At 58.9% G+C, this 20736-nt stretch overlaps 1 protein-coding gene across 7 annotated transcripts in view; it reads right to left on the bottom strand.

The window, feature by feature from the left end:
- Positions 1-20669, bottom strand: part of UIMC1 (ubiquitin interaction motif containing 1) — a 29195-nt gene extending 8526 nt beyond the window's left edge. The window contains exons 1-8 of one of the 7 annotated variants that reach the window (XR_003091786.1): positions 20244-20669; positions 19917-20067; positions 15419-15506; positions 11603-11727; positions 10227-11330; positions 4913-4977; positions 2434-2522; positions 1779-1858 (exon numbers count right to left, since the gene is read on the bottom strand). Coding sequence is in view for 6 of the 7 variants with exons in the window: in XM_014525669.2 (XP_014381155.2) it covers positions 1779-1858; positions 2434-2522; positions 4913-4977; positions 10227-11330; positions 11603-11727; positions 15419-15506; positions 19917-20067; positions 20244-20548 (2007 nt within the window). In the remaining variant the exon portion in view is untranslated. Of the gene's footprint in view, positions 1-1778; positions 2004-2433; positions 2523-4912; positions 4978-10226; positions 11331-11602; positions 11728-15418; positions 15507-19916 lie in introns of those variants that run through there. The other 6 variants (XM_014525669.2, XM_014525670.2, XM_025191777.1 and 3 more) reach the window with 6 other exon arrangements.
- Positions 20670-20736: the final 67 nt, after the last annotated feature.

Below are 20736 nucleotides of genomic sequence, written 5' to 3'. Positions count from 1 at the left end.
AGGGCAGGGGGTCAGACTCAATGATCTGTTGAGGTCCCTTCTGACCCAAACATCCATGAATCTATGAACATGACGGGAGCTGTTGCTGTTGGAGGCTACCAGTCCACTCTGCTGGCACATGGTGGCTAAAACACGCTGGCCCTCAGCCACGCTCCCAGGCACCTACACTGCTGTGACCCAGACTGTGCCTACATGCTTTGAGGTCCCGGTGAGGCAGCAGGCCGGCCAAGCCAAGGGAGGGGTCTGCCCTGGGCAGCCTGCCGGGAGCATCTCTCCTTGCACGTGTGGAGGAAGAGCATTTCTCCTGTGCCATTAGCAGCAACATTTAAACATGAAATAGCTAGAGGGAGCCCATGGGGAGACACAACCCAGTGAGATGGCGTCTGCAAGGATCCTTGTGACACAAGGAGCCTCGTGACAGTGCCCATCTGGGAGGCTGTGACTGGGGTCAGCCGGGCACACAGCTATGGCAGAGATCTGGTCTATGACGGTGCCTGTCGTGGGGGCTGATCGGAGCCTCAGGAGGGAAACCCTGCATGCCTTGCTTGCCTGCAGCCAGGGGCTGGGTCAGCTCATGGCAATGTGGCTTCTGGGCTGAAGTCTGTGGGCTCAGGCTTTGAGTGGGGTCTGCTTGGGCCAGCCAGGCCGTTCGTAGCCTTACCCTGACCGCCACACAAGGAATATGCATCCTGCCAGCCGGACCAGAGCCTGCTGCCCGCAGTGGCTCAGCACAGCCTTCCCTCAGGGTGTAACCACATCAGCCTGCAAGGCTCTGGCATTCAGCTCCTACCCAGGCACCTAAGACCCTGCAAGCACTGTCTGCAAATCTCAGGGGCTGAGTTTAGGGCCCCCAACTCCTGCTGCCCCAGCGCAACACGCCTGAGCAGCCATGATGGCAGTGCTCCATGCAGAATAACGGCTACAGCTCCCTGCTGCAGTGGCTAATTGACTGTGCAGGGCTGGCAGGCACCTGCAGCAGGAAGGCACGGAGCAGAACTAGCTTCGTTAGGGGGCCCATGACAACGAGACGCTGCAGCTCCCGGTGCCCTGCATGAGCTGCCCGGCCGCGTTCTCACAAATGAAGCTTTTGTCAAGCACCTGCGAGGCCCTGGCCCACATGTCCCTGCCCATGTGGTGCTTGCTCCCCGGATACAGCTGTAAATGAACACCCCAAGGAGCCATTCCGGGATCAGGAAGCACATTCAGATGTCGTTATTGTGACAGCAGCTGGGCATTGCAGTACCAGTGTGGCAATCCAGACATGGCAACATAGGCAGCCGCTCTTATTGCACGCCAGGGAGGAAGCAGACCTGGCTCCATGTTTGCATTGCTCTGCTCAAGGCCATGGCTGCTGCAGGCACTCAGGCTCTGCTTGTTCTCCCCTGGCCCTTGCTCTAAAAGTGCCAGATTGAAGCACTGCCAACAAGCAGCCTAGCCCAGCCCCACTCACTGCTCCTCCTGCCCTCCATGACAGCTAGACTGAGCCCAGTCCAGCAGATACCAGCCCAGAAAGGTCAGCCCCAGGCAGGGCTCACCCCAAGGTGCTGACCAGCAGTGGCACTTGCCCATCGGCCCTGAGCAGCAGAGTGATCAGGCTCAGTAGCAGCCCCTGTGGTAGGTGCAGGCCCACACAGTCCTAGAAACCGTGGCTGTGAGGGGTCTGGGAGCATCATAACCTGGGACTAATTAGGCAGTGGGCTGGTCAGAGGCCCAGCCCTCCCCTGGAGACACGCAGGAATGAGGGGACACCTAGCTCACCCATCTCGCGGGGCTCTCACCTGCCCAGGTGCATCTCTGCTGGCTGAACACAGCTCCTTGCTCACTGGCTCGATCGCTTCAGAGGGACTTGGCTGGGTCTCTGCAACGGAAGCCCCGTCAGTGCGGGCTGGCAGCCCCCAGCTAGCACCCTGTTCGCCAGGGGAGCTCGGCACGTTTGCTTCACAGTGTTTTCACAGCTTCTACACGTTCGAGACTTTCCATGAACGTGAGCAGACGTGTCCCAGCTGCCGAGCAGGGGAGAGGTTAAAAGTCACGGCATGGGGGCGAGGACAGGGCCCGCGCAGCCCGGAGAATGAGAGCAAGAGAGTGCCGGGTGGGGCAGAGTGCTGCAGCCCCAGCGTGAGGCTCCTCATCCTCCACCCCACGCTCCCAGCTCTGCAGCAGGGCTGTCAGGTGCGTGACCCAAGAACCCACATGGGCCTTGGTGCCTAATGAGGAGGGAACAAACTGACCACCCGCAGCTAGCGGTGATGGGGCTTAGCAGGACAGAAACCCTGTTTTGCTCAGCAAATAGGCACTGAACCCAGAGGAGTGAACCCTCAACATCCTGAGGAGGGGCAGAGGTCTCCCAGACCCAGCAGTACAGGCTTGTCCTGGAGCATGGGCTGGGTCCTGCACGGAACAGAGCTCAGGAGGCGTCATGATGGCTCTTACCAGGGCACACGGTGATCTCTTCTGCAGCAGGGCTTTCGGTGGCAATGTCTGGGCTCCGTTTACTGCCGAGGGGAGTCAAAGCCGAAATGCTGTCAAAACACAAATGCCCCTGTGAATCTCGGGCCAAATCAGCACCACGGTGTGAACCTGCCTGGCCCACCCAGGCCACAGAGACAGACTCACGTCTCCAGGCAGTGGCTCTCCACCACCCAGAAGGGTCATGAGAAGAGAGACAGACCGAGTGGAAACACCAAGCCCAGAAAAGCACTGAGAGGCGCTCGCTTTCCACCAAGCCCTTGATGGAGGGCTCCAAAGAGCCAGTGTCATGCAACAGAAGGGAGGGAGGCCTTTGATCCCACTGTGTGCAGTGGCAGCTTCCGCCCTGCGTCAGGGAGCTCTGAGCAGGAGATGAGACAGAGATGTGTGCAATACTCCAGCTCCTCTTCCCTCCATCACTCATCGTCCTTTCATCACTGCCCACGGCTTTCTCTAGCAGCAGGGACACGATGCAGCACAAAGCTTCCCCGCAGCAGTCCTGCCACACGGCATCTAAACTGCACACAGCTCCTCTGCTTTGACTTCCTGTCTCCCTGCAGAGCGCCGCGCCTTTGTGAGGCAGGAGGGCACTGCCGGACATGTCTGCACCCACGCCGGAGCCTGCCACACTCTACCTGGCTCCTGGATTAGTTTGATCCAAGTATGCAAGAGCATGCTTGAAAAGCACGAATCCCCACACAGGCAAACATGAGATGTATTCAACTTCAGCGCAGGCCTCTGAGAGAAGGGAGCAGCCACCGCTGATTTATGATAAATACCTGCAGTCTGATATGAACCCCAAAGCGGCGACTCTCTCTAAACAAGCCATCTCTACGCGCTTGTTGGGAGTCCGCGCGGAGCAGGGGGACTTTCTTCAAAAGGCCTCGCCCAAAACAACCTGCTCTGACATTTATAAAACAAGTTCAGCAATTTGAAGTCAAACCTCTTTGCCGGCTGCACCAACTGCCTTCCAGGCATGATCGCTGATCACACTCGCAGCCCGCCGGGGGCTGCACACAGCACGACCGAGGGAGCGGCCTGGCCCTGGAAGGCAGAGCCCCCTCCAACGCAGCCCAGAACAACGCTGCCTCAGGACCTGCCTCTGACGAACCCCGACCGAGTAGGGAGTGCCCAGGCATCGCCCCCAGATTGAGCTGGTGAACTGCCAGGAGCCAGTTAGCCACAATTAATGTGCACAGAACTGCGGAGGCTGCGGCCACCTTCATCTTGCTGCAGCGGTGGAACTGGAGGTCACAATGGCGAATTTCCGTCCTGATAAGGAAAGCATTTGCCTCCACCGCCGAGCTCCTGCAGAAGGCCTGACACCCAGTATTAAGGATTAACGCCCCCCCGGGACCAATGGACAGGCCATCAGGAGGCCGCATGCTGGGCTCAGCTTATAGGTGTGTCCCCAACCCTGCTGGTAGCACTCCGTGGCTAGAGCCTGACGCAGGAGGCGTCCTGGCCCCCCACAGTGCTACCAGGAGGCAAGAGGTCCCTGCTCCTCCGCGTGCAACCCAAGCCTCCTGGCTGCAGAGGGGCACGGAACAGCATTTTGAGGCGATCACACTCTAGGCGGGCCCTGCCCCAAGCAGTAACCACGTGGCACAGATCTGTCTGGAGTGAGCCTTACAGGGGAATCTCCCACCCCAGGCCCTGATGGCCCCAAGTGACCGGGTCCTGATAATTTCACACTGCTGCTGCCCGAGAAAAGCCGGCCCAAGAGAGGCCAGCATTCCCCCCAGTCACCCCTGAGGGTTTGCTTTGCTTGCAATGCCTCTGAGCCCTCCAGGGAGGCTTTGGGAGCAATCGCTAGTGTCCGCACCCGAACTGCCCCCCACCAAAGACTGGGGCAGGGGCAAGTCTGAGGAGACACTTGTTCCTCATCCTGCCCTCGCTAGCCTCTGACTGGACTCTTGGAGAGCTTCGCTCTGCCTGTGGCATACAAGAGGCGCCACCTCCAGCATGGCAAACTGCCATTAACTCTTCAGACCCATGACGCCCCCCAACACACATGTACACACACTTAGCGTACATGTATGTTTGTAACAGAGTAGTCCACTGGGCAGTGTATGTGCCACTGCTCTGGGGCAGGGCTGTAAATCACCCTTATCTCACTACCCCTTCCAGTCCTGCTGCTCAGCCCAGCCCAGCTCAGACCGCAGGCTCCACAGTTACAAATCACACTAGCGGGCTACACCCTGCTGCCAGGCGCGTGCACGTTCCGGGGGGCTCCGCAGTAAGAGATGCCTTCTCCCCTAGCATCTCTGCCTCTCCCACTCAAGGGCCCCATGCCACAAGCCTCCCACGGTGCATAGCAGCAGTGACTGCAGGCAGCCTCTAGCACTCTCCGAGCCTCTTGGTGAGGCTGCGTGGAGGGAATCCAGGCCACCAGAGCAGAGCTGTGCACTCAGGCCCTGTGCTCCCAAATGGCTGCGCTCACCTCTGCGTGATCTGCATGGGCTCACCGTCTTCAGGGGCGTCTTCTGCAGGCAGCACCTGGGAGGCCTGCAAAGGGAGAAGCGCTGGATGTAAATGTGAGAACTGGACTTGGAGCTGCAGCAGGCACAAGGGACCTCAGGCTGGCAAGTGCAGACCCATGGCTGCGGGTGCCAGGGCAACCACTGCTCTGTTTCCCAGGTCTCCCGGGCAGGCCATCGACTAGCCCCTGGGCTCCCCCAGCCCCTCCCTACTCCAGGGGAGACACCTGCTTGTCTCCAGCCCTCACTTGCTCCTGACCAGCGTGTCCTGCTTGTGCCCACCCTGCCCAGGCCTCTGCACTGCTTTCCTTTCCCTTCACACCCTCCTGTTTCATAACAATCCAAGCCCAGGCCCCGGTCAGCCCCACTGGTACCTGCCCCAGGCAGATGCTCCCCTCTCCACACCACCTGCTCGTCCTTTTCTGCTCCACCACCCTGGCACCACCCCTGCTTCCCAGCTTAACCAGTGCTCCCCCATGGTGCCAGATCAGACTTGGCTGCAGCCCAGCAAGAAAAGACCTGCTCCTTCCCTGCGTGAACCAGCCGAGTTCCCAAAAGGCCGTCAGTCTGTCAGAAACCCTTACCACACCACTATCCGTTCACCTCATCTTCTCCCTTCAGACCATGCCCTGAAGCTAGACATGCTACAGAGGCCAGGTGAATGGGCCGGCCCTTACCGACACAGGTGAATGTCGTTTCCTTAGATTTTAGGAAGGCCTTCAATACCCTACCTCATCCCATTCACATAAATAAATTAAGAGGCTGTGACTTAGATGCTTACACAGTCTGGTGAGTGGCAAATTGGCTTGGGGGTCACACCCAGAGGGTGGTGGTGGATGGATTGGTATTGGCCCAGCGGGGTGGAAGGATGTGGGTAGTGGGGTCCCGCAGGGCCCAGTCCTTGGACCTGTACCCTTCAATGTCTTCATCAGCGGCTTGGATGTGGGTGTGAAGTGTACTCTGTCCAAGTTTGCGGAGGATACTAAATTGTGGGGTGACATGGACACCCCAAAGGGTAGAGAACGATTGCAGGCAGACCTGGACAGGTTGGATAAGTGGGCAGAAAACAATAGGATGCCGTACAACAAGGACAAGTGCAGAGTACTGCATCTAGGGCGTAAAAATATCCAGCACACCTACTGGCTGGAGAATGACCCTCTCAGCAGCAAAGCAGTGGAAAGGGATCTTGGAGTCATGGTGGATCCAAGATGAACATGAGTCATCAGTGTGATGAAATCATCAGCAAAGCTAACTGCATGACAGATAGATCCAAGGAGGTGATACTTCCCCTCTATGCGGCATCTGTCAGATCACAGTTGGAGTACTGTGTCCAGTTTTGGGCGCCGTACTTTAAGAAGGATGTGGATACCCTTGAGAGGGTCCAGAGGCCACTAGTATGGTTAAGGGTTTGCAGGGCAAGTCCTACGAGGAGAGACTGCGGGACCTGGACCTCTTTAGCTTCTGCAAGAGAAGGCTGAGAGGTGATCTTGTAGCGGTCTACAAATTCATTAAGGGGACGCAGCAAGGAACCGGAGGAAAAACAAGGACCAGCGGTCATAAACTCCTACAAGACCATTTTAGGCTGGACATAAGAAAACATTTCTTTACAGTCCGAGACACCGAGACCTGGAATAGACTCCCTCCAGATGTGGTGCAGGCACCTACTCTGCACTCATTCAAGAAACATTTGGATGCTTATCTTGCTGGGATCCTTTGACCCTAGCTGACTCCTGCCCCCGGGGCAGGGGGCTGGTCTTGATGATCTTGGAGGTCCCTTCCAGCCCTAACGTCTATGAAATCTATGTTCTGTTCACCAGGGCACCTCTTGGGGTAACAAGAAGCAATGGTCACAAACTGACAGAGAGCAGATTTAGGCTAGATATCAGGAAAAACGTCTCGACAGTAAGGGTGGCCAAAACTTGCAATGGGCTTCCAAGGGGGGTGGTGCTCTCCCCTACCTTGGGGGTCTTTAAGAGAAGGCTGGATAGGCACCTGGCTGGGTCAGCTGACCCCAGCACTTTTTCCTGCCCAGGGCAGGGGGTCGTACTCGATGATCTGTAGAGGTCCCTTCCAACCCTAGCATCTATGAATCTATGACACCACAGCGCTGGCTCCCCGCCGGTCACACAGCCCATGCCCAGCCGAGATACACGGTACAGGTACCTGCAACCAGCCAGTAACCTTGCGGGCCAGCTCTTTCTGAATCTGCAGTGAAGGCCTCCACTCCCACCCTGCAAGGGGCTCTCTGAGCTTTGCTTCTGCCTTCATTCCCACACCTTCATGCACAGCACAGCTGCCCTGCCTTTGCCCTGGGCTTATCATCCTCCATGAAAACCAAGACACAGATTCCACCCAGTCCTTGCCCACCTGTCACCCTCACCCGCCCCCTGCACGAGCCCCCACCTGTCCTTGCTTCCCCTCAAGGTGCAATGCAGCTTCACTTCTCGTGCCGTCCCCATGCATCTGATGGCGGAGGCCTGGGGCTATGCTGACCAAGCCAGGACCCACTGCAGACTATTCCTAAAATCTGTGCTGAGCTGGCGAGTTGTTCGGCAGAGGTCACAGCCCTGCCCTAGAAGCCCGGGCTCCTTGCTTGGGCTACAAGTGCCAGGGAGTTTCTGAAGCTTTGATTTCCAGACCTTGCCGCAGCCAAACTCCCACTTGCCTCAGTCCGGCTGACTTGGCAGACCATGTCCCTCAATGACCAGCACCTGCTTCTTTGAAAGCGAGGCCTTTGCTGCACAACTGCCCCCTTCCCCCTCTGTTGAACCTCCCCTGGACCAGCTTGCAACCATCGCTGAGATCCTTTTCCCCACCCAGAGCTCTCCAGTATCCTTGCTACCTCCCAAGTGGAGTCTAAAATAGCAGCACCTCTCCTCGGTTCCATGACAAGCTGGTGAAGAAATCTGCTGGCTAGCACGCCCAGGAATATCTGGGCGCTACTATTATTAGTAGCGCTTGTTCTCTTAGCTATTTCTGGGCGTTAGTCTCCCACAATGACAACTCCCAGGAGTTTTTGTCCCTCTGACAATGTTTTGGGTCTCTCTGCACATCTGAGGCTGACCCAGGGCCAGAGCTGAGTGCCTGTGGCCTGGCAAAATTTCATCACCTTCCCCACAGTCACTGTGCCAGGAGCAGGGTCTGTGTTCTCCCTCCCAGTCCCGATCCCTCTCTAGCCCCTTGTGTCTGCAGCACACAGCCCTACCCCAATCTCACTCTCTCGATCTCTCCAGAACTCAGGTCCTGTCATGCAGCTGCTCCCATCAGCAATGCAGTTCCCACTACCCCAAACACCTACCTCCCTGCAGCGTGCCAGACAATCTAGTTCAGGGCACCAACTCATCACCCACTGGGGTGGACTGGCTCTTCCATGCCATGTTCCCACTGCTCAATGCTGCATGAACCACCCAGAGGTGAACTAACAGCTGCTTGCTGCCCAGAGCCGGGCATGGCAGATATCCCAAGAGCCTGTGCTTGCTGGCTGTGGACAGGCAGTCAGGAATCTCAGTGTCACGAACACCCACGGGATGCCCTGACCCATCCCCGCAGCAAGGCTGGCACTGCCTGTTCCACTACCACAGAGCTCATGGAAGGGATGAGGGAACCCAGCAGCCTTGGTCACCTCTGCCAGCCCTGCAGAGCAGTGGCCAGGGGGACACCTCCTGGCTGTCCCTGTGCCAGCTGGCTTGGCCTGATGCTTCCTTCTGCTGCTGGGACTGGACTGGCTCCACCCTGGCGGTAGCAGTGGGCTCCCGTGGGCAGCAAGGTGCTGGCAGCTGTCTGCGTAGGTTCGCTCAGCGCCCTGGCATGGGCTGCAGAAGGGCTGGGCCATTACTTCTGCCAGAGAAGCAACGCCACTGGTGTGGCAGGGGAAAGCCTGGCAGAGAAGGAGCATAAAAGAGCACAGAAAAGATCCAGGTGAGCTGTAAAGGGGCCGAACCACCCACAAGTCACCTCCCCCGGCCCCAGCATGAGGCAGCACAAAGGGAGATGGAGCAAGGGGCTGCTGCTCCCCAGTGAGGAAGGGCAATGATTGGAAAGTGTGAGCCATGCACCCTGTGCGGCTGATTCTCTGCAGCAGACAGGCCCCGGGGGTCTTGGCTGGGGACTGCGGGATGGGAGGTTATAAACAACTTCCAGATTTCCCCTGCATTTAACATCAGAAGGGCCTGGCCTGTCCTGTCTTTGCCAGGACCCACGTGGCAAGCTCACAGGTGTCAGAGCGGTGTGCGAACACCTGGGCCAAACCTCCCACTTCTCCCTTGACCGCTGGAAGCTGCAGCTTCCAGCCTTTCGGCTCCCCCCGCCCACCTGCTCTCCAGTCACCAGCATCTTGCAAGGCAAACAAAACACCCCTCTCTACTGGAGAAGAGGACGAGAAGCAAAAGGCTCGTGGCCCCAGCCGCTGACGCTGGGCAGCGCTCAGGCCAGGGCTGAGCCCGAGGCAGTCCTGGAAGGCAGCTCACAGCCCCACATGCTGGCTCGGCGCAGAATGTGCCAACGCGCCGCAGGTCGCCGGTACGAGGCAGAACATAAATATCAGCAAACAAGTTAAGTATCTCTCTAACACCCGGTAAATGATCAAATACCCTCGCAAACAGGAACAACAGCGCGGAGCCTCCAGTCAGAGAGAAGATAAAGTTACACGCGGATCCGGGAACGGAGTCATGATGACAAATGAGGGTTGGAAAAGGCTGACACGCACCTAAAATACAGCAGTAATAAATACTTCATCTGCCTGGCAATCTGCTGAGCGGAGCAGTGACAAAGCTGCCTCCCGCACCAGCTGCAGCCCCACGGAGGCGAACGCTGACACCTAGCGTCCAGCGGGCTCAGCACCGACACGAGCCCTGAGCCAGGGCAGTGGCTGCCTCTGGAGAACCACTTTGGGCGCTGCCGTGGCTAAACCACGACTGAGGAAAGCAAGTGCAGCTGCCAAGAGGCACCTGATGCAGCAGCCCAGGCTGCCAACTGGCTCTCTACTGCCACGGCCAATGCCAGCCCCCCAGGCAGGCCCCTGTCCCCACCTCCAATGCGTGGGGCACCATGCCCAACCCACCTCGGACACACAAGGCCTCGGTCTTGCGGTTCTCTCGAGGGGCAGGAAGCTAAGACACAGAGCGGGATGCTGGACAATAGCTAGGGGCTGCGGGGCACTGGGCAGCGGCTGAGCCATCTCTCTCATAGTCCCCCCACATTCAGAACCAGCCCTGACGCGGGACCCCAGAAAGGGGCTGGACCGGCCCGAGGCAGAGCATTCCCTCCACCCATGGTTACCTGGCAGTAGCTAGTGGTAGGCTCCTCCTCGGACGCTGAACTCTTCCCGTCTGGGCTCCACGCTGGATTCTCGCCAGGCCCATGGGCTGGGGAGGGCAGAAGCCAGGCGCCAGCCCTGGGCTCAGTCCTCCCTTCCACATCCCCATCTTCTGCCTCCTCGACCCCATTCTCCCTGGCAACTCCCTCCGCTTTCCCTGGGGCAGGTGGGCTGGAGGGGGCAGACCCAGGGACCACAGGCTCGCCAAACTCCTTCTTGTGCAGGAGCCGGCGCTGGGCCTGCTTCAGGCTCTTCTGGTATACTTCCAGCTGGCACAGGATGACCTGCGTGTACTGGTTGGGGTCAGCTCCCTTGGGGCAGAATGGGATCCCCCAGTAATAGTGCACAGTGTCCTTGCCCTCCTCCAGCTGGCACGCCTTGCCCGCCCGGCCATGCGTGCCCACCTGGCTGGACACCTCGCTCTGCTCCCCTGTCTCAGTGGGCACCGACGCTTCCCTGCTGTCCCCAAGCCGCTGGGAACAAGGGGCACTGCCTGCTCCCTGGCTCCTCCTGGGGCGGCCATGCTGGGCACAGGTCCTGCTCCTCTGAGCCCCAGACCCCCCAGCGTCAGGAGGAGGTGCATCCTGATCCCTCTCAGTGGCTTTCCCTGGGCTGCACGAAGCTGGGAACAGTCTCCGAGGCGTCAGCCGCCAGGTGCCTGGAGTGAAGCTGGCAAAGGTGGGGCTCAGACGCTGGTTGGGGGAGCTGGGTGCCGCGCTGCTGGTGTTGCTGCCTGCCAGTGAGGCAGGCTGCTCGTCTGCCCTCAGGGAAGCCTGGCTCTTCCCTGGGGAGACAACAATGCTGGACGTTATCGAGCTCTCCACGATCTCCTGGCTTAGCCTCGTCAGCAAGACTAGGGGGCTTCTGGTAATGCCTGCGGGTTTGCTCCCATCCGTGCGCAGGCTCCGTGAAGAGGAGCAGGGCTCAGCAGAAGGGGAGCCAGGGGACGATGGCAAAGCACCTGCAGACTCTGTGTCGCCCTGCGGTGAAGCGTCACGTGGCGGTGTGCCCGCTGCAGGTGTGGGCAGGGCAGTGGCCTCCACAGGTGGGGATGATGGCTGGCAGCTCTGCAAAACAAAAGACTGGGATTCTAGAGGCACGTTTGTCTGGAGCGGAAAGTCCCCAACCAGGACGCTGGCAGGGGATGCTTTGCCACCCCGGGGGGACCTAGAACAGGGTGCAAAGCAGGCCCCAATTCTGGGATCCCACCCTAGACAGAGCATGACGGGCTGCAGGCCTCTGCAATCACTGTTTCTGGGCATGCTGTGCGTGTTGAAGCCCCCGCAGGAGCGCCACTCCTCAAGCACCCTTGTCAGCCTCTCCAGAGAAGCACACTTACATGAAGGCTCTCAGCGATGGCCTTCCTCAAGAGCTCCTCCTCTTCCTCCTCCTGGCAGTTCACTTGCCTGGCTTCCTGCTCGCTCATCCTGAGGGCCAGAGCAAACTGTTCCTCTTCAGTCATCTCTAGAGAGACAAGAAAGCAAAGCAGCAGAGATGGCATGAGGCCTGCCTGCGAGAGCACCTGGGCCACCCCTTTCTTGGACCAGCACCAGCCCACAGCAGATGGCCAAACCCGCTTCCAGGGCCAGAGCAGCTGGTCCCAGATGCAAACCAGCCCCTCTGTGCCTGGCTGCTCCCGGATCCTAAGTTGAGCTTGGCAAGGGCTTCCAGAGCGATGCTGGCTCAAGCTCCTAGAATAAACAGCCTCATGGCCGCATCGAATAACCCAGACCATGGTCTGAGCATCAGGGCAAGCCCTAGAGGCTCACATCACCCGCTGGATGGTTCCATGAGGAGCCAACCCTGCCCCGCTCGTGTCTCTGCTTGGAGGCACCACAGCGCTATTTGTGTGCAGGTGATGGGTTTACCGGACAGGCTAGAGGCCAGGGCTGGCCCTTTCTGCACCAGAGCTGCTCCCCTGGACAACACCAATTTGTTGCTTTATTTAGACCCTGCCCCAAGACTTGCCCCTCTGCTCGGGGTCAGACCAATCACCATATCTGGTCGGAAAGGAATTTTACCCCCTGGTCAGACTGGTAAGGACTGGGGGAGGGTTGGTCTCCCTCTGTAGCGGGGGCATGGCCTCAACCTGGGATCTGTGGAGTACATTAACAACCTTTTAGAGCAGCAGGATGTTGGCTGCCATGGGCCCCCTGCTTTCCCAGGGCAGGTTCAGCTGTTATGTCTTGTGTTGCATCAGTAGTTTTACTACAATGTTAGACTATGGGACGGTTTGGAGAGGGCTGATCCTGCCTCAGGCAGGGGCTGGACTGGATGTGACCTGTGGAGGTCCCTTCCAGCCCCACTGCTCTAGGATTCGATCATGCCCAAGAGGTGCTGTGCATGGAGAGCAGGCAGTACTGAGACATCACTCAGCAGGGTGCTTAGGACCTAAAGCGTATTCCCAGGCCTGCAGCTCAAAGCAGTGTCCTTCAAATGAGTGCCCAAGCCCAAGGACAGGTTGTGGGCACAAGGACCAGCTAAGCAGGTGACTCCCTTCCACTGGCCCGATCGCAGCCCCGGGTTTCCTGTGTGCCCTGTGCCAGCAGCTCACTTTCTCCTTGCATATTTTTCTTGAGAACTTAAACGAGCAGAAGAAAGAGAACCAGGGCGGGGGCAGAGGGGAAGCAGCTGTAGTGAGCTGGGAGCCCCAGGGAAATCCTTTGTCCTTGGACAAAGTCGCGCTGAAATGTTACTGCTGGAAGGGACCCGGCAAAGAGAATTCTTCTTCCACACAAATGCCCTGCAGCTCCCAGCGCATCAGAGAAGGCTCCAACCCAAAGAGCTGTCACCACCCTCAGCTCTTGCACAGCCCCTTTCTTCTTCAGAGCATTTGATACGCGCCAGCTGATCAATTCCCCTCCTACTTCTTCACATCAGGCCGGACCCGGGCTCCAGCATGCAAGCGTTCGTGCACACAAGTACACACAGCCATGGGAGCTGTCCCCAAAGGACTCAGCAGGGCTACCAGAAGCTTAACGTCCGGCAGGCGCACGGTGTTTGTGAGCCCGAGCACCTGACAGCTGCTGAGCTGAATGTGAGGCACGTTTTCTCAGTAAATTGCTCTTGGAGCTTTTGTCTTCTTTTCCCTACCCAGCATCAGGATTTCTCCACGGGAGAGAGCAAACATGCTAGACAAGTAGTGCCGCTGGCAAACAACCAGAGCACAAGCCGACTGCTTACTGCACTCCCCAAACACGCAGGTGCTTTGTGGATGTGAGAAGTCTTGGGCCAGGGCCGCTTGGAAACAGGGAGGGCCGGCGAGTGGAAGAGGTGAAGTGACCTCTGCTGCTGAGGCCCGACCTGCCGATCTCCCACCAGCCGGTGCCCCTCCACGCTGCACACCAGACTGTTTCAGACGCTGTGTGCAGACATGCACAATTTATGTAAGCTCAGTGCTGATCACACCAGTCATAATTGAGAGTGATTAGAAATTCTAAGTACTGTGTTAGCCCCTGGTAGATGTGTGCAAACAACCGGGTGGAGAACTCGCAGGCACTGGCACAAGAGGTGAGCTGCGCTTCCTGGATGCTTCCAACAGGGAGCCTGGTTTTCTGGGAATCGGGTACTGCCCATCAGGCCTGCTAGGGCACGGGAGCCACTGTCCCAATCCTCCCTGTGCACATGCTGCTGAGGCCCAATGCCCACCCCCCCACACGCTCCTTGCACTGAGACCACTGAGGACAGGACCATTGCAACACAGCATGAAATCCAACCACGCCCAAGTACAGGGACCCATCGAGGCAGGGAGACTGTTTTTAAGATGCGGCAGCCCTAAACAAATTAAACCATTTCAGAGCCTTTTAAATGCTAATGCAGCAATTGACAAAGCGATTTAAGCTTGGTTTTGACATTTACAAAGTGAATACAATGCAGAACCCACCCGTTCCGGGTCTAACACTTCTTAATGAGAGATTAACTCCCAAATAATGGGAATCTGGGATCTTAACGTTTCCGCAGCCCCGAAGCACAATTACAGCAAACCTGTTCAAATGTGCCTGAAAGCAATGACTTCAGGCTGAAAAGAGAAAAATTTCTGCAGGTTTTTGTACTTCCGCTTATCCTGTCAGGACAACAGTCACAAAGAGATTGTGGCTGAAGCGTTAGGTTAAAAGGAATACAACTTCAACAAAGCAAAACAGGAATTTGCTTTAAAGCCAGGCTCTCGAACCAGGCTGCAGCTTTCCCCAGCCAGGAAGGGCCGAGCCCGCTGGCTGTTTCTAGTGTACCGGGAGCGGACATCCCCGGTTAGTCACTGTTAATTGGCCGTGCTCTGAAGGAGAACATAGGCCCACGCTGGAATCACTGTGGATCAGGACATTCCTGGAGCAGACAGAGGTGGCCGTGAAGACCTGAGCTGGCAGAGCCGGGTACGAATGTTGCCCCACAGCTTGGTCTGAGCAGCCAGCTGCGTGTGGGAGCCCACGCTCCAACACAAAGGCAGGAGGTGCTTTTGTGGCTCCTGGACCACCCTTATCTTATGGCCATGGGGGCAGGCGAACTAGCCAGACCAGGCCCTCTCCTAGCCCACACTTGTTCCAAGCCCCAGCTGACTGCATTGCACAAGGTGCAGGGAGCTGGGCTCTGCCATGCCCATTCCAGCTGATCCCAACCCTGCTGCCCAGTGCCCATGACAAGACTGGCTGTGTGCACAGAGAAAGGGTGCACTGTCTGCCACCCACCACGGGGCACAAGGGAGTCACCAGAGGAGACAGAAGGATCAGGTAATAACAAGCACCCAAAAAAACGTGGGAGATGCCTGGCTCCAGATGCCTGTCCTTGCAGGCAGTTTTGGAGCTGCAGCCATCCCCAGTCTAAGCATGACAGGGATGTGTCTGCCAGGGCACGCGGCCTGGCATGGGAATTCCCAGGGAACAGAGCCAGCCACCCACCATGACTGTGGGGTGGTGCCAGCTGCTCTACAGCCCTGGCGGGATATGCACCCATGTAGGAAACATGTACACTAGGGAGTGTGTGCTCCGGGGAATTGTAGACCTCCACTCCCAAGGTGAAGTGGCCCGCTTGGCAGGGCTGGCAAGAAGCCTGCATGCCCTCGGAGATCCCCCAAGAGGGGAGCAAAGCTCACCCCAAGAAATGCCAATGCTGGTCAGCTGCCAGTCTCCCCACACCTCCCACCCACACACACCAGACCTACGTGCGATTTTCCTTCTTGCGGCACACTTGGCTCTCTCCAGCTGCTGCTTTGTTCTCTTCTTCTGCAAGCCATTCTCCTCCTTTGACTCCTGCGGCAACAGGAAAAACACCGTGAGCATGAGCACCATGAGGACGGCAGCCCTCCCCTGCCTGGCTGAGCCCCTGGCTTGAGGAGCCATAGATCTGCCAAGTGCGTGAAATCTCAGTTTCAGCCACTGGATCCGGAGCTTGCTGGCAGCCCCATGGGAAAGGCACAAAGTGCCATGCAGGAGCCAGAGAACATCAGAGCTGCCATGGCCTGGGTCTGTTTTGCCCAGTCCCCCAAGTCTCTCAGCAGCAGAGAGCAGACGCTAGAAAGGAATGACTGGGCCTGACCAAGGTTATTTTTCCCCCTGTTCCTCTCTGGTTCGCTGCCTGCAGTATTTAAAGTCCAGGCAGTTCTGATACAAAGGCCATGCCCCTCACTCCTGTACTCAATAGCCACCAGTGCCCCTTTCCTCCAAGAATATGTCCAACCCCTTTTTGCAGAGGGAGGCAATGGGCCTTAAGCCAGCTATGACCCTGCGGCATTTACAGAGAGCCACACTGACCTTGGGGCAGCCTGAGCACTGTAACCCCACTGCCCAGGGGCTATCAAGTAGCCCAGTTGCCCCACAGGTCCCACTGTGCCAGGACAGCTCTGAGCATCCCAGCTAGCAGCATGTCTAGGCCAACTGCCCTAGACCAGGACACCAAACCTCACTTGCCCCTTGCTTCCCCCAATACATTTGGCCTTGCAAGCTATGGTACGTTGCTCCTCCCTGGCACAGACTGACAGCAATCACACACGCTCTTACGGCCTTGATTCTGCAGACCACATGGCAGGTTCTGGCTGAGCTGGGCAGCCAGAAACAACGCGCAGCTGCAGTCAGTCGTGGATCTGCATACGGCAGGTGGCAGCTGAGACAGCCACATGTGGAATCTGCTGTGTGTGTGCTATCACCTGTCCCTGTAGCCAGCTGGGACATGCCCATCCTGAGCGCCCTTCCCAGGGCCTGGCCGTGGCTCAGGAGCACAGCCCAATACCCAACCGCTCGCCCTGACTGCATGCACGTGCACACAGAGGTGCCTGTAACACAAGCCGTGGAAAGGGGTTGGAGGGGGCAAATGGCACCAGAGGCCTGGGCAAGCGCACACTTGCTCCCCAGCACGACACACTGCACAGCCCTGGGAGGGATCTCAAAGCAGGGCCAGGCTTTGGGAACCGGAGGATCCTATGTCACTGGCGCAGTGGGATTGCACTGCACAGCCGGTACTGGGAAATGCAGGGAAATCGACCCGACCCTGCCAGCCCCGTGAAAGCCAAACCACATGCTGCTCAGTGGGCTTTGTTCCTGCAGGGAGACTGCCCCGCCTGAGGAGGAGACTTTGCACGCCCGGTACTTGCAGACAGCCCCGAGCCCCCAACCGACCAGGAACGCGGGAGGCAGCGGCTGCTCTGACCCGACCCAGCCTCCGAACGCTCATCTGCCTGCCAGGATAATGAGCTGGCGAGGCCATCCAGAGAAGAGCACTCTGCCAAAAATAGCCTCAATCAATTTCTAACTCCCAAACTGCAGCCAAGGTCGTGGCTGACGCTCCACTGATAGGAAATGCGGCCCCCTTGGCGGGGGCAAGGGCCTACTGCCCCCCCCCCCCCCCCCCCCCCCCCCCCCCAGCTTCATGACACTCCTCCTGGCTGCGCCTTTGAAATAGTGTGGCCATGAGGAAGCCAAGCTCCTTCTGCCTTGAGATTTACTTGCATGCCTCAGCCCCACACTGAACCCAGGCTGGCTCCCAAGACTTTCTCTGCACAAGTCAGGTGCTGGGGATCTTAGCCCTGTTCCACCCTGAGGGTTGGAACAGGCAGCAGAAATGCAAACCTCTGCCCCAAAGAGCGTTGTCCTGCCCCCCAGGGCCCACTGCAGCCACCATGTGTGTAGATGCGACACCCCATCTCTGCAGCATTGACCCTGGCTGCTCCCTGGAGACACAGGGCTCATTTCCAGCAGCCTGGGATCGTTCCTGTCCCAGTGAAAGGGCTGGCCAGTCCAGCTCCCCAGCAGCCATATTGAGCAGTGGACAAGAGGGCTATGGCGCAGGCAGGCTTGCCTGGGGGTGGCTCCAACAGAAGCGAGGCTAATTGGCATTTAAAAGCCGAGCGGATGTTCAGAGTGCTCCGCAGGCGCCAGCCAGGGCTGCCGGTGGCTTTGAGGGCCTCGTACTACAGCAGCTCAGACCCGCGGCAGCTCCGCTCCAGCTCCCAGCTCATTAGAACAAACCTGCCGAAGGCAGATGCCCGAACACCACGGTGCAGCTGGGCTCACGCCAGCACCAGCGCCCAGCACATGAGGGAAGCCTGGGGCAGAACAGAAGCTGTCACCGAGCTACCAAGGCAGCCGGGGACGCGAGAGGGGGGCTCATGCCTGCCATCAGCCTCCCCCAACAGTGCTATTGCCCTTGGCCTCCCCCTGGGGACTGAAGGTTCAGCCTCCCCGTGGAGGCAGCTGTCAATAAGGGGCAGGGCCTTGCTGTTCCAGAGCCCCTGGAGATCTGGCTGACAAGCTTAGCCTGGATGTGGCAGCAGGCAAGGAGCCGCAAGGGGCCACGTTCAAGAGAAAAGGGCCCAGCCACTGCATCCACTGTGGCGTGGACGTCCTGCAGCACACCTGGAGCTCCATCCACAGGGGGCTTGCTTGGCCCTTTCCCCGGGGGGGTCTGGGACCAGACACACAGACAGCCCAGTGTCCAGAAAGGTCCTGCCCAGGAGGCTTTGCAGATGCTGCAGCCAAGCCCCGAGCACAGAAAGCAGCTTGCCTGATGAGACAGCGCAGCTGAGAGCCCCACAGAGAGCCAGGCTGCCAGAGCAGCGCGGGGAGATGCTGGAGGCTTTCCAGGGGCACCTGCTGTGGGACCTGCTGCCCTGGAAGGAGCTGAGCCCGGGTTCCGTGGACCCTGCCAGGGGATGGCCAAGAAAGCTATCCAAACCCACACTGCCCCAGGCATCTCTGCAGCCTTTGAGTCCTAGGGGGTTGCGTCCTAACAGGTGCAAGCGAACGGGGAATGAGGGTCTCTGAAGACCCCACCTGCCTGAACTGCTCAGCCCCTTTCCCAGGCACGCGCCGGGGCTGGCTGGAGTGAGACCAACAGGCTGCGCCAGGCCCCGGGGGAACCAGGTGAGGACACAGGCAGGGACTGCGGCTCTCCAGCAGCCGATGACTCAGAGACACAGACAGCCTGAAGCGAACAAAGCCACTTATTCAACTGACTGCGAACGGTTGTCACTTAAACAGAACCTAATTGGCTCTTTAACGGCCTCTCTGAGCACATCCCTTTTGTGATACGACCGATTATGCCAGCAGCGTTTACTGTTTATAGGCAGCGCGCGGCGCCGTCAGGGTGTCCAACCTTTCAGAGAGGCGTTTGAGGGACGCTTTGTTTCCTCGTGTGCACACCGAGAGGAAGAACTGGCTGTAACGAGGGGTCCTGATCTTTTATGCCCTGCAGTATCGGACTGCTCTGATCCCCCTGCCCCTCGCCAGTGCTGCAGCAGCCAGCGGAAGTCACCTTCGCTGACTGCAGCCAGAGGGTTTAACCCTGGTGAGCGGCTGCTGCCATATGCTCTGCTTCTGTGTCTTTAAGGGAGTGTCTCAACAGGGAACAGCTTGGATAATGCAAAGCCATTACAGCCACTGTCGTCTGCCCTGCAGCTTTTCTGTCTTTATCGCTAGCACAGTTCCCCATCCCACACAATCGTCGCCTTGTAGCAGAGACGTGGGCTCCAAATGCAGCCGGCCATGCAGGGGGCTTGATTTAAGAGCGGGAGCTTGCAAAGCAGGCACAGACGCGTTGGAAATGACAGCCGGCAGCTTAAGATGTCAGCCTGCTGCCGGGGCAGGGCAAGGACTCAGCCATCACATGAAGCAACCGATGCAGGTCGGTTCCTCTCGGTGACAGGAGGTCGGGCCCTCTCCAAGGCCTGGGCTCTCACATCATGGCGCATGAACATGCTTTGCAGCTCCTTTACCCAGAGAGCTGAGCTTTCGTGACTGGGTTTCCTGACCGGAGGCCAGCTGCGCTGGAACCTACCGGTGCGCTGCACAGAACCATGCTCCAGTGGGCTCATCAACCCTCAGGGAAGCAAAACTGTGGGGAGGGATGGAAAGGGGAGACGGGCACAGAGGTCAGAGAAAGGTTACCCTTGACACTAGCTGGAGCCTGGCTTTGCCAATCACCTCCTGGGGACAAGGCCAAATGTCAAAGGTCAAGCAGAACTGGCCTCTTTAGGTGGGGGGACGGTCCCTAGTCAAATGGCCTCCGGACCTTGCAAGTGCACCTTGAGAGGCAGCAGGACAGCACACCCACGCCAGCCCAGCACCCCATCCCAAGCCATCGTGCTCATGACCGCCTCTTGGCCAGGGCCCGCAGGTCAGGAAGCAGGGTCCAGCCAGGCCTGTGATCTCCCCTTCCTGCTTGCTGACCTCCCCGTCGCTGTCAGAGATGACGATAAAGGCATCCACAAAGCTGCGCTTCTTCCTGGCACTGGCTGGGCCCCTCTGCTCATCCTCGTCCCCAGCCAGGCTCTGCGAGTCGCAGTCCTCCACGGGCTTCTTCTTCTTCGGCATCCTGCCCCTGGAACAGAGACAAGGATGAAGAGCTGAGCGTGCCCCCAGCAGCCAGCTGGCATGCTGCCCTTGGGCCAACACCCCCGGCACTCGAGCGCTGGTGCAGCACAGCACATGGCGTGTCCGGTGCTGCCGGGACCCGCGCCCGCGCCTGCCTGGTGAGGGGAGGCGATGTGATGCTACCCCGCGGAGCTGACGGCTCTGGGCAAACGCAGCACCGCTGAGACCTGCCCTGCAGACCCTCTCCTGTGCAGCGCCTCGGCTCCCCCTCGACGGCTCCTGTCACAGCACGTCAGCCAGCTCGGCCAGAGCCAGCCCCCCACGGGTGGGGGTCCTCGGCCTGCCCCACGTCTGCCCTGCCGAGCCCCACGCCCTGGCCACCCCTGCTGCCCAGCGCCCACAGCCTGGACAGAGGTCAGCAGGCCGCAGGCCAGCCACACCGCTGCTCCTGAACGGGAGGACCCGGCGGCAGCCCTGCAAGGCAGCATCTGCGTGCAGCTGGGCAGGGGAGCCCCTGGCCCTGGCACAGCGTTACTGGAGGGCAGGGCTGAGAGGAGGGTGGCGCGAGCACGGCGCAGCGGAGAGCCCAGGGCGAGGGCAGGGGCGGGCGGGTGGGTGGGGAGCAGGCGCAGGAGACCCTGCAAGCAGCCGCACGCCCGCCCTGCTCGAGCAGGGC

Source organism: Alligator sinensis, unplaced genomic scaffold (assembly GCF_000455745.1).
Source record: "Alligator sinensis unplaced genomic scaffold, ASM45574v1 scaffold1170_1, whole genome shotgun sequence".
Classification (NCBI taxonomy): domain Eukaryota; kingdom Metazoa; phylum Chordata; order Crocodylia; family Alligatoridae; genus Alligator; species Alligator sinensis.
The sequence above is the reverse complement of the archived record's forward strand: the minus strand, read 5'-3'. Positions and strand labels throughout refer to the sequence as shown.